At 37.3% G+C, this 18,686-nt stretch overlaps 1 protein-coding gene across 1 annotated transcript in view; it reads left to right on the top strand.

Moving 5' to 3' along the window:
• LOC126190741 (uncharacterized) overlaps positions 1-18,686 on the top strand; it is a 261,362-nt gene that overhangs the window by 184,284 nt on the left and 58,392 nt on the right. Inside the window, exon 12 of the mRNA XM_049931235.1 lies at positions 12,783-12,838. Coding sequence (XP_049787192.1) covers positions 12,783-12,838 — 56 coding nt within the window. The remainder of the gene's footprint in view (positions 1-12,782; positions 12,839-18,686) is intronic.

Here is an 18,686-nt window from a genome sequence, read left to right as displayed (position 1 = left end):
GAAATGTGAAAGTCTGTCGTGGAGCTTATCATGAAACTGGCACTCCTTTAAAGCATAGCTGCAGATAGTGCGATAATGTTTTATAGGCAAGGAAGAAACAAACATCCAGAGGCTGAATTTGTGAGTGGTTCCAGGTGGTATGAATTTCAATGTCACACACTTCTCAGGATGGATTGTTTGTTGTAGAGGAGTATGATTTTTACACACAGACCAGCTATTGACCAAAGCAATGCTCATACCATAGTTGCAGTTCTCTTATGCCCATTTTCCCACTTCTCCTTGCTGTGATGTAAATATTGCCTACTGTCCCTGCAAGATCAGACACACGAGAAGGAATTGTAAAGGGCAGTACATCTGCAACATTTCACAGTAGACTTAATAATTTACCATTCAGGTTAACAGTTAGCATAATTGTATGTCATAAATAAAGCTTTCGGCCCATGAGGCCTTCATCAAAAGCCCGCGTAACTCACACAAACGTGATTGCAGTCTCAGGCAACTATAGCCACATTGTGAGCTGCAGTCCCAGTCATTGATGTGGGTACAATTGCCGAAGTTATTTGTGCTAGTCTTTTTGTTGTGCCTATCTGCGTAGTACCTGCTCCTTGGGTGGAGACTGTCCTTTACTACATTTCACTGGAGAAAGGATTTGTAGCTCCCTGTCCAACAAGAATGATGAGCTACATGGCTCGATACCTATTTCAGTGTCACTTCAACTTGTTAAGCATGTTTAGTCATCATTGTACTCCACATTCGAGTGTGTACATCAGTGGCCTTTCGTGGCCTTGCACTCAAGGGATTCCCTCTTAGTTATGTGATGTTGTTTGGTTGGTGCACTTAACAATATATTTGTAGATAATACTAAACATGAAATTTTAAATAACAAACCTAAAACTATGTATCAGATCACATATAATAAAAGATCATTATTGACACATTGATTCTTTTGAATGGGGAGCTAGGCAAATGATAGATAGATAGATAGATAGATAGATTGATTGATTGATTGATTGATTTTTTTATTGGTCCAGTTTTATCATATAGCATTAATTGTACAATTGATATTGGACAGGTCAGAGATAAGTTACAATAATACATAGTATTAGCAAAATAGTAGAAAAGTTAAAATTAGGTACACATTTCAGTTAATTTTGTTACTTATTCAGAAATTCTCTGACAGAATAGAAACAGTGCTTTATTAGAAATGCCTTTAGTTTAGCTTTAAATATTGGTTGAATAGTATTTTTTATTTCCTCTGGTATCTTATTGTGTAGTATTACACCAATGTTAATTATGCTCCTCTGATAGGTGGTTGTTCTGTGATATTTTTGATGTATATTTTATTCCCTTCTGGTACTATAGTTGTGTACATTTTTGTTCTGTAGCAGTTTGCCTGTTTTCAGGGGGTGGAACATTTAGAACATAAAGCTCAGTAAAATGGGATTTACAGGACTCCATCATTTTAAGGCCACAAATTATTGTTAAAGCTCTTTTTTGCATTCTAAAAACCTTTACACTGTGAGTTAAGTATCCCCAGAAAATGATCCCATATTGGATTAGTGAGTGGAACTGTGCATAGTATGCCTGCAGTACTGTTGTTTTGCTTGTTGTAGCCTTTAAAATTCTTAGGTCATAGCACACAGAAGTTATTTATATGTGTGTCACACTTTGTCTTGCTGAACCCAAAGACCCAAGAATTTTGTGACACTTACATTTTCTAGGGGATCATTTTTTAATTGGGCTTGAATAGACATTTGATTAGTTGGAGGAATTAAATTAAAATCGACACACACAGTTTTTTTCAGTATTTATAATGAGTTTGTTTTTTGTGAACCACTCAGAAAGTCTTTTCATAGAACTTTCTGCTGTGGACCACAAAGTTTCTGGACTGGATCCAGTGAGCAATATGTTGGTGTCATTGGCAAACAGGATAGTTTTTGTGGGACTCATATATTCAACTAAGTCATCCACATAAATCAAGAAGAGTAGTGGACCTAAGATTGAGGCCTGTGGTACACCATATTTTATTGGTAATTCCCTAGAAAGAAAGGAGTTGTTTCTTGTTTTATTCATTTTGTTAAATTCATACTGAAGTGATACTTTCTGCCTGTGGTTTTTTAGGTATGAACACAACCAGCTATGTGCTACACCTCTTACTCCTTATCTTTCTAATTTTTCAAGCAGAATGTTATGGTCCAGGATGTCAAAGGCTTTTCATAGATCTAGAAAAAATAGCTGCAACTAATTTATGTTGATCAAGGGATTTTAAAATGCAGTGTAAGAATTCGAAAATTGCTGTCTGTATAGATTTAGACATTCTAAAATCATGTTGTTGTACTGTAAGAGGTGCATATTTATTTATGATACTTAAAAGCCTGCCATAGAAGAGTTTTTATAGAATTTTTGAGAAGGAACTTAACTGTGACATGTTTTAAAGAGTGTTTAAAGAGAGGTTGAAAATTTTTGCCAAGGGGTTTGCTCTGTGGTGAGCACATGCTCTTAATATGAAATCAGGTACTTCATCGAGAACACTTGACATTTTTTGCTTAATGATTTAATTTTACTTATAATTTCATTGGGGTTTGTTTCATACATATACATAGAAGCAGTCGATATCACTGACTTGCTGGAGAAACTTGGGACTGGTCCTTGACAGAGTACTTGAATGAGGTCTTCAGCAAATGAGGTGAAGTATTCATTGAATTTTTCCACAGCTGAATTTGGGTCTGTGACTTTTGAGCCTTCTAGTGTTAATGATACATTCTTTTTCTTTGGCACTGAACTAAAAGTTTCTTTCTTTATAACTCTCCACGTGGATCTCATTTTGTTAGATGAGTTTCTTATCAAATTGTCATTCCACATAATTTTTGCCTCTTTGACTACTCTACCATAGATTCTTTTGTAGGCTTTGAATAATCTGCAAATTCTTGGGTTACTCTATATTTCTTACAAGAGTACTGCAGAAATCTGTTCTTCTCACTGGAATTTTTTATACCTTTAGTTGCCCATTGCTTATTATTGTTAGGTTTTACTGTTTTTACTACTTTTGGAAATGCTACATTGAAATAGTGAAGAAGGATGCTCAAAAAACTCATGTACATGCTATCAACATTGTTCTGAGTGGTGATGCTTTCCCAGTTTTCCTTCGCCAGTGAGAGATTAAAAATTCTAATGTTATCTTTAGAAAAGGTTCTTTTTTCAACTACTTTTCCGGAACTGCTACTACTTGTTGGCATTTCTATACACAGCAGCTGTGCCTCATGATCACTATAAATATACTATATTTATTATATATAGTGTAGATGTTAAATCCCATAGTGCTTAGAGCCATTTTGATTTGTACTGTCCAATTTTAATAAGTAATATTTTTATGAGGGGAGTTAGGAATTGTCCATACTGCAAAATAGACAATAGTTGCAGCAATCACCTCCTTGTTTGAATAAAATCTGTGTCCCGCAAGCCATTTCTTCAAATTGGGGAACAAATAGTATCCCAAGGGACCCAAGTCTGGAGATAGGGGGATGTGAAACGAGTTAGAATCCTATTTCCATTAATTTTGCAACCACAACTGTTGAGGTGTGTGCATTGTTGTGATGGAAAAGTACTTCTTTGCGGTCCAATCGCCGGCATTTTTCTTGCAGCTCAGTTTTCAAACGATCCAATAATGATGAATAATATGCACCTGTAATAGTTTTATCCTTTTCCAGACAGTTGATGAGGATAATCCCTTGCGAACCCCAAGAGACACTCGCCATAACATTTCCGGCCGAAGGAATAGGCTTCGCCTTTTTTGGTGGAGATTCTCCCTTGGTAACCCTTTGTTTAGATTGTTGTTTGGTCTCAGGAGAACAGTGTGTTCATGTTTCATTCACAGTGACAAAACTAAGCTTAAAGTCCTGCGGATTCTTCCTGAACAGCTGCAAACCATCCTTGCAACATTTCACATGATTCCGTTTTTGGTGAGGCGTGAGCAATCTCAGAACCCATCTTGCGGATAGCTTTCTCATGTCCAAATGTTGATGCAAAGTATGTACCCGTTCATTCGAGATACCCACAGCACTAGAAATCTTATGCACCTTAACCCTTCTGTCATCCATCATTACATCATGGATTTTAACAATGATTTCTGGAGTCGTAACCACCACAGGGTGTCCAGAATGTTCAGCATCACTTCTGCCCATATGGCCACTTCGAAAATTTTGAAACCACTGATAAACTGTTCTAATTGAAGGTACAGATTCACCATAACATTTGAAGTCTCTCTTTAGTCTCCTGAGGCATTTTGCCTTTCATAAAGTAATGTTTAATCACCACACGAAATTCTCCATTTTCTGACAATCACTTGACTTCCTTGATCCTCACGAATGCCAAACACAAAGGAGGAGACCAATATGGCTGAAACTTGGTGTACGTTCTTTCCAAAGATGCTACTAACTAAACACGACCTCGATACGTGCCGGTGGAGCCATCTCTTGGACTACTCACAGACTTTTCAAACGCCCCTCGTATGTTACGTCTAAATGGTGTTTTTGTCTTTTGAGGTTTTGTAGTTAGTTTTGTCTTTTTAATGTTGATATAGGTTTGAGACAATGGTCTTCAACTGAAACAAGTAGTAATTAACTTCTTCTAATGCAGTTGTGTGTCCCAAATTTCCTGAAACGTGTATCCAATGCTGATAAAAGCCTGAAGGTAATTGTTTTGCTTTTTCTGAAATTAGCAGCAAGCATTTTTTATGCTTTGTCATCCCTAGCATGTTAAATAGCGCTTTTCGTTTTAAATTTCTTAAATTTCTTTAGCAAAATCTACATAAAAATTTTGGCACAATATAAACACACATTTGACCTTGAAAATTAATCTAAAATCACTTTTTAAAGTATCTCTGTACATAAACTGCCTGACAAGAAAGTGAAACACCCAGACGAGGAGGAGGAAACAACTTCACAGATTAAGAGTGTTTGTGGTAGCATTTCAGTGATACAGAATAGTCAGATTCGCAAAGAATTTGGCAGTGCTAGCCCACTTATTAGTGTGATTTTGTATCTCCTCTGGCCTGAATGTATGCACTGGTTGTGTTGGGTAGGCTGATGTTCATATGAAAGTCAGATAAGAAATCTGAACTATGTTCAGAACTATTCAGTGTGGACTAACTGCTATATTAGAGCTCTGCAAGTATTTAACACGCACAACTTTTTGGCTATGCAGATCGTGAAAACCCTGTTTTCAATACAAGTAGCAGTTGCAGCATTGTTCCATCCACCCCATCAGATGATGATTTTCCAGGAAAAGGACAATTTCTCCTCAGTATGAAAGGGTATCCACTGCCCTACATTGCCTTTCATTTATTGTCTTTCCAGTGATGCATGTGTCCTTGAAGTTATTTTACCTCACTCAAGCCCTTTCACTCTCAGCTCATTGCTACAACATTCTGTGTCACAATGTGGTGTGCTGCATCAGAAGAAACAATGGTACATCTCACAAAATTCTATGTCAGCTCTCTTTCAACAAAAGTGTTAATTACAGTGTTGTTTGGGCGAAAAATTCAATTGCAGGTCTGCAGGACCCAAAAATAATTTCCCAACTGCTGTTAAAGAGCGGAAGAACTGAGAAATAGACTGAAACTGGTTTTGTTACCCATCTGCTAAACTCTCAGGTGCATACTGCATAGTAATTACATACATGGAGCATAGTGATGTGAGAGAAATGACATAAGATAAAATGCATAAATAAAGTAGTATTAAAATCTGGACATAGCAAAACAGGTAGAAAATTCAGGTCTTGATTTAATTATAAATGAGAGATTTCAAAATTATAGTACAGATAATGAAGAGTGGCAGAATAGAAAGTCTGTTTTTAAAAGCAAATGAAAGATACTCCATGGAAATTGGTAAACTCTATGTATGAATATCGACACGCTCTGACAAGTTGGAAGAGGCACAGAAACTGATAAATTGCAGCAAGTCAAACATTTTACTTTTTTTTTTACTTTTTTTTTTACTGTGGATGGAAGATAAAACTAAAGAATGAATCTTCAGTGGGAAACTTAAAATATGGTATCAGAAATGAGGAATCGTACCTTACTAGAATCAATGAGAGGTACAGCATGTTTGTCCTTAAAACATTCTCTCGGAACAAAACTGGAGTATAGAATGGTCTTAAGAAAATGCAGTTAGGATTAAAACGAAAACTGAAATCACAGTGTGGTTCCAGTTGCCTGAGACTGCAGACAGCAGACATGTGTGCGAGTTGCATTTGTGTGTGTGAGTGACTATTGTTGACAATGGCCGTAATGGCCGAAAGCTATAATTGTGTTAATTTTTTTGTTGTGTGCAACCACACGCACGCGCACACGCACGTGCACATGCCCACTGTCCTGGCTGCTGAGTTCAGGCTGTGCACAGCCAACTGCACCTGGTGGGAAAACCAATGCATCGGTGGTGGGGATGAGGAGGAGGCTGGGGTGAGGAGGGGGTTGGATAGTGGGGTAGAGGTGGGGGGAGGTGTAGTGCTGCTTGCGGAGCTAGCAGGGAGGTGGTACGGACAGGGTAGAGGTTCTAGTGCGAGAGGGAGTGGAGAAGGATAGAGAGAAGAGGGGAAAAAGATTAGTGGGTTAATTGGTGGAATAGCAGGCTGTGTAGTGCTGAAATAGGAGCAGGGAAGTGGACAGGGTCTAGCAGAGGTTGAGGCCAGGATGTTTATGGGAACATAAGATATATTCCAGGAAGAATTCCCACCTGTGCAGGTCATAAAAGCTGGTCTTGGTAGGAAGGATACAAGTGACACAGACTGTGAAGCAATCATTGAAGTGAAGCACGTGGACTGGGCAGCAAGTTCAGCACTGTCTACCTGTCTTTTGGCCACAGTTTGTCGGTGGCCATTCATGTGGATAGACAGCCCATGTGTAAAGCAAAGTGGTTGCAGCTTAGTTTGTAGGTCACAAGGCTGCTTTCATAGGTAACCCTTCCTTTCATGGGATAGGTGCTCCTTTTGACTGAACTGGAGTAGGTGGTGGTGGTGGTGGTGGTGGTGGTGGTGGTGGTGGTGGTGGTGGTGGTAGGCTGTATGGGACAGGTCTTGCATCTATATGTCTGTTGCAGGGATATCAGTCATGTGGAAAGGGGTGGGGAGCAGTGGTAGAGTAGGGTACTGTTTCACAAGGAGAGTGCCCCTATGTTGCCAGACAGTAGGATTGTGGGAGATGGTAGGTGACTGGAAAGACAAGACATGGGAGATCGGTTTCTGTAAGAGGTTGGGAGGGTAATACCCAGTGATACCTTTGAGGCCTTTGCTAAACACTGTCCTTCATCCACCTATCCATTTTACTGCTACCCATCCAGCTCTATTCCACTATGGCACCCACTAGTCTTTTTCCCCTCCTCTATTTCTCTCCTTTACATCTCACCCCCATTTCCCCCACCTCCAGCACCTTAGCAGCCCTACTCTGCCCCCCCCCCCCCCTGCATCCCTACTTGCTCCCACTACACTTTACCTCACACCTCCCCTCCTATTCCTCCCCTCCCCATCCCAGCCTCCTCCTTACCCCCATCACTTTGTTGTTGTAAAACAATGAATTATTGTCTGTGTTTAGCACTGAAAAAGGCAAATCAATTATAAGAAAAAATGAAACAACAGAAGAGTTTAAGTTGCCAGGAGAGCTCTATACAGTGCTCGGTGTGTGTGATACTGTTCGCATCAGTGGGTGTTAGCAGTTATGACGAAATGACAGTAAGCTGTTGATATAAGTGAAAACTGTTCAAAACCTGAGGATTGCTCAGCTGGCAGTCAAAGTACAAAAATTGGGAATTCCTGGGAGTGACAACAACATAAAGAAATATATTGGGAAACAGACATGAGTGGGACATGTTATTGAGATTACAGTAGAAATGGAATGGTGCTGTGTGAGACAGCCAGGTGGGTGGATTGTAAATTGACTAAGGAAATTCTTTCCTGCTTTCAGTGAGGTAAGAAAAGACTGAAATGACTACCTTATGGAAGGAGGATTGATGAAATTAGGACACATGCAGGTGATGATAATGGACGGAAAAGGCTTCAGAAGGGTTTACCTTTTGGTGGATGTGAACAGCACCAGCTCAGGAATAAAATATTTGCAATTACCTCTTAAGTTGCCAACAATAATTCTGGTGTTTTTGCCCTCAGTAATTTCTTTGACATTGGCATACTGACCCCTTTTTTTTGGGGGGGGGGGGGGGGGGAGAATGTTATGACAGTTTGCATAATTTATTGTGCACATCCAATGAAAGCTTAGTTTCAAATATGAACTGAAAATAGGTATGGTCTGTGTTTGTAGTGTAGTAACTTATTCATAGATAATTATCTCAAAATTTCAGGCTAAATTTTATGCTGTTTCATCTGTTACCAAATAGATTCACAGTTATATCCACATTCTGAGTTATTACATGTGTTGCTAGGTTTATAATGTTAAATACGTCCCCTGGTTTACACGTGGTTTGTTTATAAAGTATATATTTAAATGTTGCCAGTACTTTAACATTCAGATCGAACACCATTGTTTACATATTTACATGCAAAGATGTCTGTTACTTAAAAGTGAGACTGCATTTTATCTGAAACATAATAAAGAGAACATGTTGGTGTAACTGCATGAGGCTTTCAGGAACTGGCTAGCGGTCTTTCTCATCACCTGTAGTTACTTTGTGTAATGAATTCCTGCTGTCTATTGAAATTCTATACATCCTAAAGCGTCAGTCTAGAAATGCCCAGTGGTGTTGTATCGATGTCAAGTTGTCATACTCTTGCTTGACGTGCACCAACCTGCTTAAAGTGAATGACTGGGAGTAATTCTTAAAACTTACACCAGAATTGATGATGATTTTGCAGTTTCACTTAATTGTCATATAAAGGGTGATGCATGTTGTCTGTGACCATAATCTTCACCACTTTCCAGCCCCAGGCTGGGTCTGTTTGGAACACAAGCCACACCATCTAGTCTTGTTCTCCCACAATCTTTCTGTGTTCACTCTGTTAGTCCTCGCCTCTTTTCTCAACACATTCCTCCATACCTTTCAGCCACCAATCCCTTGGTCTGCCTCTTGCTCACGTCCTTTGCATCTCCATTTACGTATCTCCTTGGGAGTTCTCTTGTTTTCCATTTGCTGAAGTTCCCATACCGTCTAAGCCTTGTTGTTTCTATCCTTCTCTGCAAGAGTTCCTCTTTCACTATTTCCTGTACCCTTTCATTCTTCAGCCTATCTGTCCTTCATTTCACATGCCTTTAATCTGCTTACATCTCTTTGCTTCATTACTCATGTATAATTTCTCCTGCTGATATCATTGTACTCCAACTGTGAGGGCACAAATATATCGGACATCTAGTCCCACTTTGCTGCTCAGCTTTTCTAAAGAGTTGTCCCAGTCACAGAGCAAGTGATAAATGGAACATTTCAAAAGTTATATTGATGGTTGGTGATATCTTTAATTGGTTTTGCAGAACTGTAATTGCAGATAAGTTAAGACAGCAACAAAGTAAGCTAGGAATTTTGTTCAATGCAGCCTCATTTTTTAAATACTTTGTTATATTCATTGCATCATCTCAAGATTACTAATCACAAAGGCCAAACACTTCCGTGAGAAATTGGCCTTCACTGTTGTCTTGACAGACTAGTTTTGTTAGAAGGTAGTTGCATCTATACCTTCAAACATCCAGTTCCTTTTATTGACATCTCATCACAATAGAGACAGATGTGTAATGTGAGTAATACACAGTATCATAATGTAATAACAATGATAATCAATTTTACTTGACTAGCAATTGTCCTCAGAGATATGGAAACAAACATAATATTGCCTTTCAGTTAATGTAAAATCTCCTAACAGTTTTTAAAAACAAGTAATTTTTTACAAAAGTATTAAAATATTTTAGTCCAAAACCTACTGTGCTTACAGTGATAGGTACCTAAATGGTGTTAACACCATGACATTGCTGCTATGCTTAACTTGTTTATATATAAAGGCTGCTCAGAGTGTATAAAACCAGTTGGAGATTAATTGCTCTGTGAGGTCCCTTGTGCAGATTTCTGTCCCCCTCACCTGAAAATCTCAGATCTTTACAAACAGTAGAGTCTGCCACAAAGGAATAAAGGATTTCAGTGTTATGTCTGCCAGTATACTGCAGTTATTTGCAGACCCAAGGTAACTGTTACAGATATTTATTTTGTTATTTCGGTGACAGCAAATTTCCACTTTTTTTTTTTTTTTTTTTTTTTTTTTTTTTTTTTTTTTTTTTTTTTTTTTTTTTTTTTTTTTTTTGCCTACAGTTTGATAGATCTAGCCAAAGCAGACTTAAAACTTAAATTAATTGTGTAATATTAAAATCAAATGTTTAGTCACAGTGAATATGCAGTTTTACAGTACTACCAAGGTAGAAGGGAAATAGGGCAAGGGGGGGGGGGGGGGGGGGGGTTCGGATAGTAACCACCACACTAGAATGGTGCTAAGTGCTTGAATGCAGAGTGCCATCATTGTCACATCTGCATGTTCTCTGATTCCGTAAGCATCCAACTGTGAAAGTATGAACCTCACTCTTTCACTCATTCACTCATTACAACCTCAAAACATGAGCACCGTAATAAAAAATCCTGCAAAGTGCAAGGTGCTACAGTTTTTTTGTATGCTCAGGGAGTTTTGCATGATGATGCTCATCCTCCCAGTGCCCAAGAAACTCTAGAGATTTCAAATGGGAGATTTTTGATCATCCCCCCATACAGCCCACAATTAAGGCCAAGCGATTTTCATCTCGACACTAACATGAAGTATTGGCTCACTTCACAGCACTTAGATGACGATGCTAAACATAAATGCTGTGAAAGATTGGCTACGCTGGAAGGTGGAAAATTTGATTAAGGAGGAATTCATAAATTAGAGATATCCTACGACAAATGTTTAAATTTAAATATGACTATACTGAAAAATAACAAACAGCTGCAGTTCCATGATGTAAGTAAAAAAGTTTTATGCAAGTTTTTCATGTACAGCCGAATGAAGGTTACCTTCCAAATCATGCTTATAATTTACTGGTTTTCATTCAAGGACACTTACTTGCCTAAGATTGTAATGGATTTTCTTCAATGGTCCACTCGTGAATTGTGTTTGTTGGGTTTTGGGCAATCGTTTAAACAGACTAACCCCTGAAATTTACCTTTGAATGTAATAACACAATCATTGGATATTGCAATAAGTACTAATGCACTCAGACATAGGTGTGGATATAAACATCCATATTGTAATTCACAACTGCATAGGCAAGAACAATCACAAAATCCAGAAACTGTTGTTGTGTGCTTGTGTACTCAATAACCCCTAATACAAGTGTAAAAGAGCGTAATATCAGATTATCCAGTTCCTTGATTTGTGTCTTAGAAGGTGGCATTCAGAAGGTGGCATTCGGGTTCATCGTGACACAGACAACAGTCGTCATATATTGTCGCCCGATAACATCAGCCAACAACGTGGCCCCAGTGCATTGGATCTCCTTTGTCAGTTTTTTGGTGGGTTCAAGTTAGATTAGGTTAGGTTAGAATCAGTTCTATACATGAAGTAGGTTAGATTTTAATCTTCAAGGGAGGGATAGATACCACCACCTTTATGCATGGTGACAAGTGCTACAATGTGGCTTTTACTATTAAAAAGCCTCCAAATAATGTGAATGAGCTATATCTGTTTCAAAAAGAAAGTGTCAAGTACTGTACACTTTGTCCTCAGTTATTGGAATTACCAGACAAGCTTTATGAATATGTGAGATGAAGGAAAAAACATTGTCACACACTAGAGATGATTCATAGTGACCTTCAAAAACAATATTACAAACACATTGTTTTGCTGAATTTATTTGAAGTTGTGCTGGCATACATCAGTTAACCTTTAGTAACTGTCATTCAGCATACATATGAAAGACAGACACAAAGCTCAGAATAAGATACTCTGAACGCCACATTTGCAAACCATTTCATGTAACAGAATGACCACCCTACAGGCATAAAAACAACTGTAAGCACCAATGTCCATCTATCACAATCCAAAAAAGATCCACTATGGTACAGTAACCTGAAGCATAAGATACACCACCCTTCTCACTTGAACAAATTATTTTTTGAGTTTATAATATGTACCGAAAGCTTCCAATAATCATTTTATCTACTTGTGGTTTTCAAAACCTGTCATTTTTGTCCATTGATTCTGAACTATTTCCCGATTATGATATTTTTCATTCTCAGGATACCACAAACTCTTTTGGCTAAATTTACCTGTTTCTCACAGCCCATTTTTCATGTTTTGTTGTCCATTATGACCAGAGGAAACAAACTGATTTGAATTTCACTGATTATTGTCTAAAGTCTGTACATTCAGGCAAAGAGATTGGCCACATTGTGGCCACATACGTTGCGGCGTAACAATCTGAAAAGGTCAGCGATCTTTGGCTGATTTTGGATGGCGACAGAACCCACCAATATTGGTGCCACTGTACCCACAGCCTTTGTAAACAGGGTTATGCAGATAGATTTAGTGAACTATATGTTGAGTTATTGGTGTATTTCCTCTTAGCAATTTATCATCTTATTTTAGTATTTTTGTTATAGGTAGTGCTGCTGTGACCAAGCACTCGTTTTTGTCAGTGAAGTTAGATTTTGGTATTTAGAGTTCTTTTGCCTATTCCATTTCATTCCTGTTGTGACATAAATTACATGGTTAATATTGTCTCCATTTTACCATATTTTTTGCAGATAATACATATATCATTTTTATTCTAGGCATCATTTGCTGTGCAGACTGAAACACCTTGTTCTACCAAGAACATCTCAGTCAGGTAATTGGGAAGTTCTATTATTTACGTAATTTAATGTATTTGCTATTATGACAGTCAATTATAAGGGGCTGGCCGCAGTGACTGAGCGGTTCTAGGCACTTCAGTCTGGAACCGCACGACTGCTACGGTCGCAGGTTCGAATCCTGCCTCAGACATGGATGTGTGTGATGTCCTTAGGTTATTTAGGTTTAAGTAATTCGAAGGTCTAGGGGTCTGATGACCTCAGATGTTAAGTCCCATAGTACTCAGAGCCATTTGAACCATTTTGAATTGTAAGCAAATAATTTATGGCTATGAGTTTCTTGGCACAGTTTTTGCAAGAAGATTGGTCTGTCAGAAGAAAAGAAGGTAGTAAAACGTCTCTTCACTGTCTAAATAATAAGAGACCATGAATTAGCACACTGGTGTAAATACAAAGGCTTCCACTGCTGGTGTCACTCCTTAAAAATCTTCTTAGGTATGCTGCTGTGTCATCTTACAAAATAAGACCTGAATCTTAATCAAAGACTCTGTATGCGACAGGTGTCACGGCCCATTCTAGTCAGTGGGATCGAGCCACCTGCCTACAATTTGACAAAGTATGGGATCAAGAAACTGTTACATTTTTGGATACACACAATAAAATCTGAAGGATCTGACACATAATTAACATTCATACATCACAAGGCTAACTACTAGAATTCCCACAAATCTGAGCTTTTCAAATTTAATGGGATATGATACAAGAAGAGTTGATACTAAAGCAGTTGTTCTCTGGAAATAACATATGGTCTGCTAATTCATTTGTTGATTTTAGAGGACTTCTACATTCCTCAACATAGTATAATTTCATTCTCTAATTATTTGACTAATCTTCAACATTGTACAAACACCACTACCATTATCAGTTTCATCTCTTGTAACAGCTGAACATAAATTCTTGGAACTCAATATTTAATGCTCTACTTCATTTCATAAACAAAATCACAGTCTAGTTTGTTAATAATAGTATTTTATATAACAGGATTGCAGTCTTCTTGGACACTTTGAAATTTATTACTTTTACTCTTTTTTTTACCAATACATGTTAGTTGCATGGTTCCAACTAACGATTAAAAAAACAAGCAATTATACTGAACAGTTTCAAGAATCAGCAAAGTAATTAACACTATGCCATCCGGCGACACCACAGTGGTGTCATGAACATAGTATTGCGCAGTGGCCAGTGACAGCACTTTAGTATATTTTGCATTCTGTTGGTGTTATGTTTAGGTAACAATAAGTTACACACGTCAACGTGTTTTTTAATAAGTACTTGTGCCCTTTCATTGTGGCAGACGAGAGAGACGATACAGTTATTTATGATGAATATGCGAACGTCTTGTCTGAAGTTCCAGATGACTTTGACAGATTGGGAAGAAGACATTGGATATCAAGAAAATGAAAGTGAAGCAGAATCGTCAGAAGATAGTGAAATATGTCCAAGAAGAATTCAGCGAACACTACAGTTGCCAACTGATTCGGATGAATCAGACAAAGAAGACAGTGCAAAGTGGTCAGACTTTGATTTACTGAGGACCAATTATAAATTTGAAGGATCTCCGGGTCCAAACATATTTCCCAAAGAGACACAGAGTGTCGAGGGTATCGTAGAATAATATATTGGGAATGATCTATTTGAATATATTAGCAACAAAACCAACGAGTACTACAGTCAAAATTGCATTAGAAGGAAACTGTATAAAAATAATGCAAAATATGTCGACATTACAGGACCCGAAATTAAAAAATGGTTTCAGCTTGCTATTCTTATGTAAAAAAAAAAAAAAAGCAAGGATTGCTGATTATTAGTCAATGAATCCGTTGATAGACACATCGATATTTTACAAAATATGTCCCACAACCGATCCAGACAAGTATTATCATTTTTACATTTTTCCGACAACAACAATGAACCAGATAATGCCGACCAGCTCAACAAATTGCAATTCGTAATTGAATATTTTCCCAAAAATTTTGAAGAAACTTTTAATCTAAGTCAAAACATCTCAACTGATGAAGGAATGATACTGTGGCGTGGACGGTTAAATTTTATAAAGTTTACAATCTGTCGAAAATTATGAAATATGGCATGAAGCTGTGTGATTAGAGAGTATGTGATACATTTCCTCATTCCAGATCTTTTCCGGTGCTGGACAGCCTTTAGCAAAAACAGTGATAGAACTATTGACACCTTCTTATGGACAGTGGTGTCACCTCTACATGGATAATTATTATAACAGTGCAGAACTTGCAAGAAGTTACTTGAAAATAAAATTAGAGTTTATGGAATGATACAGCAATGTACAGGATTTCTGAAAAATTAAAGCATGCAAAAGTCAATGTATTCGAAGCTTGTCTTCAGCGGAAAGGTGAAGCATTTGCAGAGGTACGGAGAGCTTCGAAAACTAAAACGATACAAATGATCTCTACAATACATAATGCCACTTAGACCGACACTCACAGAAAATGTAGAGAAACCGATTACACAATTAAAAAAAAAAAAAAAAAAAAAAACCTGAAAGTGTATCAGACTACAACAAATGCATGAACGGATTGAATCGAGCAGACCAATATTGGAGTTATTACCCTATATAAAGAAAAACGATAAAATGGTCAAAAAAGATTTGCATTATTTGATGCATTCTGTACATGTAAATATTTCATTACAGAACACAAGAGTCTCCTATTTCAAGATTTTTTATTGAAAGTGTCTGATTCATGGATAAAAAGACCACATACCTGCTTCTGAGCAAAACCTGGAGGTTGCCACTACATCACGTACGTCTCATCATGTTCCAGTTGACCGACTTTTCGGTCACATAAACCAACACCAACTAATACTTATTTCCGAAATGAATAAACGAAAACGAAGAAACTGCCATCTATGCTCAAAAAAGAACAACAAACTTAATGTGTAAGTCTTGTGGAGTCGCTTTACAACTTGGAGACTGTTTTGCTGCATATCATACAAAAGCGAAATACTAAGTACTAAAGACAATACAAATAAACAAATATATGAAACAAACAAATTTTGTATTCATTTACCTATGTATGTCTTTGACATTTCATGAAAGAAGGAGAAGAGTCCGTGAAGAGAAAAAACGAGATATCAAGAGTGGAGATAAACTTCAAGAAAAGCAAGTTCATAATTTCAGATAAATACACAGCAGCATCTGAATTTATACACGTACTCCCATTAAAACCTTGAACATTGATCTCATGTATTCTGCTCGTACTTCAATTACGTCTGTCAGTTTTGTTATATTTTACAATTGTTCGGTAGTATCTTGTGAAAGTAAAGTCACAAGTCCAAATGAATAGGAAGTGAGTTTGAACCAGAAAAACTTGAAAAACTGCAAAAAAAAGGCAGTCTTTCTTGTTTTAGTACACCATCCAGGCTAGAGCTAGACAGATGCAAGTTGGACAGTTGATACGGCAGCCAACCTGATGAGATCTATAAAATTTTTTTATAAAAATTAAAGGGGCTGAAGAATAAAATAATAACATTAGCCTTCTATTTTTTCATGTCTCTTTAACTTTCTTCGTGTTTTGGAAATGAAAAGTGAATTTTCTTATGAAATGGAGGGTGATGAATATGAAAATGACAATAAATATGCTGAACTGGTTCATGTTTAAGTTGATTGTATAGAGTCAGTGTTATTTAGCATTATTGAGAAATAAAAAGGAATTCACACAATGGAAGTGATACAAGCATAACTTACCTGTATTTTACAAACCGCCTTTTATGACTTTTGCTTGTGTTGTGGATCTGGAATGTTGTGTGTCTGGAATCTGTATAGCGTTCATCCAACAATAATCAGCAAGCATAGACTTGCTTCAATAGCCTTAATATCGTTTTTCAACTATATGTATCACTTGATAGTGAGCCCAAAGGTTTCCCAAGAAATTTGTGACCACGTTTCGGAAAGAATTCCATGCAGTCTTCTTCTTATTTTGTAACAGTGCATCAAATTCAAAATCATTGAGAAGTTTTAGAGCTTAGTGTCAAAAAAACCTTTTTGACACTTCTCGATTTGTTCTGACTCGAGCTTACTTCCTATTTATCAGATTTTTTTTATATTATATCCCTGAGAGAGTATTAAACAGCTGTAAAACATAATATAAGATGTCAGATTAAATTTTAATTCCAGTGGAACATGGGCACATTTTCACTATGCCTCCACCTTGTTGCTGCTTCTTAGGGCCTTATGCGCTTGAATTGCAAAACCAAATGTACTTTTTCTTCGATTGTTGAAACATTGTCTTTCTAATGAAAAATAGTTTCAAAGAGTTTGCAGAAATACTTTTACAAAGAAGTGGAATAAAAATGCTCATTGTTTTTACTTCCAATTTGACCTCAATTTGGGACATATTGGAAAGAATTAGTAGAATTAAATTTTATGTTGTAAGACCTTGTGTCGGTAAAGTTTCCATGCAAAGTTTGTCCCAAAGCTACTTGAAGAGATATAAAAAGCTAAACATCCCTTCCCGCCTCCATCCCTCCAAGCGTCTCTCATGTTGTCTAATGAGTACTGAGGTTGCTGATATGGAGTACCTGGCAGCAGGTAAGTACATGGCACCTAATATGAAAAATTTATGTTTTTGGTTGTGTCCAGATACTTTTGATCACATAGTGTACTCTCAACATCCTAACTAGTGCTTATTAAATGTCACTGTATCCTGATTATGACATGAACATACTCTACTTAACTTTCAGTACATTATGTGGTCTGACTTTACAGAAAACCTTTTCTCGCCTTGCAATAATTAAAAATTACTTCAAAGCATGAACGAAATAATTCTCGAAATTTTTACAAGTGAGTTACCTTACAGATCCCTATCTGCAACAAAATGCTCAACAATATGGCACTCTACCAAAAGAATAATCATTGATTGTACACTGTATGAATCCAATATGACCACAGACCTATGTTCTCTGAGCGAATTCAACATAGTTTTAAGTTGGTCTATAAGTTTCAAAATATTAATTTCAATCCTGAACACTTTCTAGCTACAGTAATTAAACTACTAATTTAGTGCTTTATTTGTAGAGTGGCACATTAAAAAATTCTAAATTACCTATTTATGAGGGAAGTTCTTGACCTCAAAAGCTTTGAGACAAAGAAAAATGTGCCGCGTGGGATTAGCCAAGCGGTCTAAGGCGCTGCAGTTGTGGACTGTGCGGCTGGTCCCGGCGGAGGTTAGTCCTCCTTCAGGGTGTGTGTGTGTGTGTGTGTGTGTGTGTGTGTGTGTGTGTGTGTGTGTGTGTGTGTCCTTAGTATAATTTAGGTTTAGTAGTGTGTAAGCTTAGGGACTGATGACCTTAGCAGTTAAGTCCCATCAGATTTCACACACATTTGATTTTTGAACAAAGAAAAATGTGCTTAGTATACTAATCACTCAACCCAGAAACAGTGCTCTGAGCCATTCAAATGTAAAAGTACGCCTTACCAACAATGGGACACATTTGAATGATAACCTGTCAAAGATCTTAGAGGTGTGCTTTGGTAATACAAAAAACTAAAATATTGGTGTAATAGGACCAAAACATTCATTTCAATTATGTGATTTATTGCTATAGTTTTGCCTGCAGAAAATAATTACGCTATTCTAACAATAAACTTTTCTACTGACCTAATAGTGTTGCAGAACTACTCAGGCTTCAAAGTGTGGGTGTGGGTATTGAATGTAGTGGTCAAACCAAAGTAACAGAGCAATATGCACATTGGACTATAGCCATCTTTTCACTTTCTTCATCATTTCTGCATTGAAATAGTTCAGTATCAAGTGCCACACTGATTAAGTTTTCAAATGATTGCATCGATAT

This window comes from Schistocerca cancellata, chromosome 6 (assembly GCF_023864275.1).
Source record: "Schistocerca cancellata isolate TAMUIC-IGC-003103 chromosome 6, iqSchCanc2.1, whole genome shotgun sequence".
Lineage (NCBI taxonomy): Eukaryota > Metazoa > Arthropoda > Insecta > Orthoptera > Acrididae > Schistocerca > Schistocerca cancellata.
This window is presented reverse-complemented; position numbering and strand designations above follow the sequence as displayed.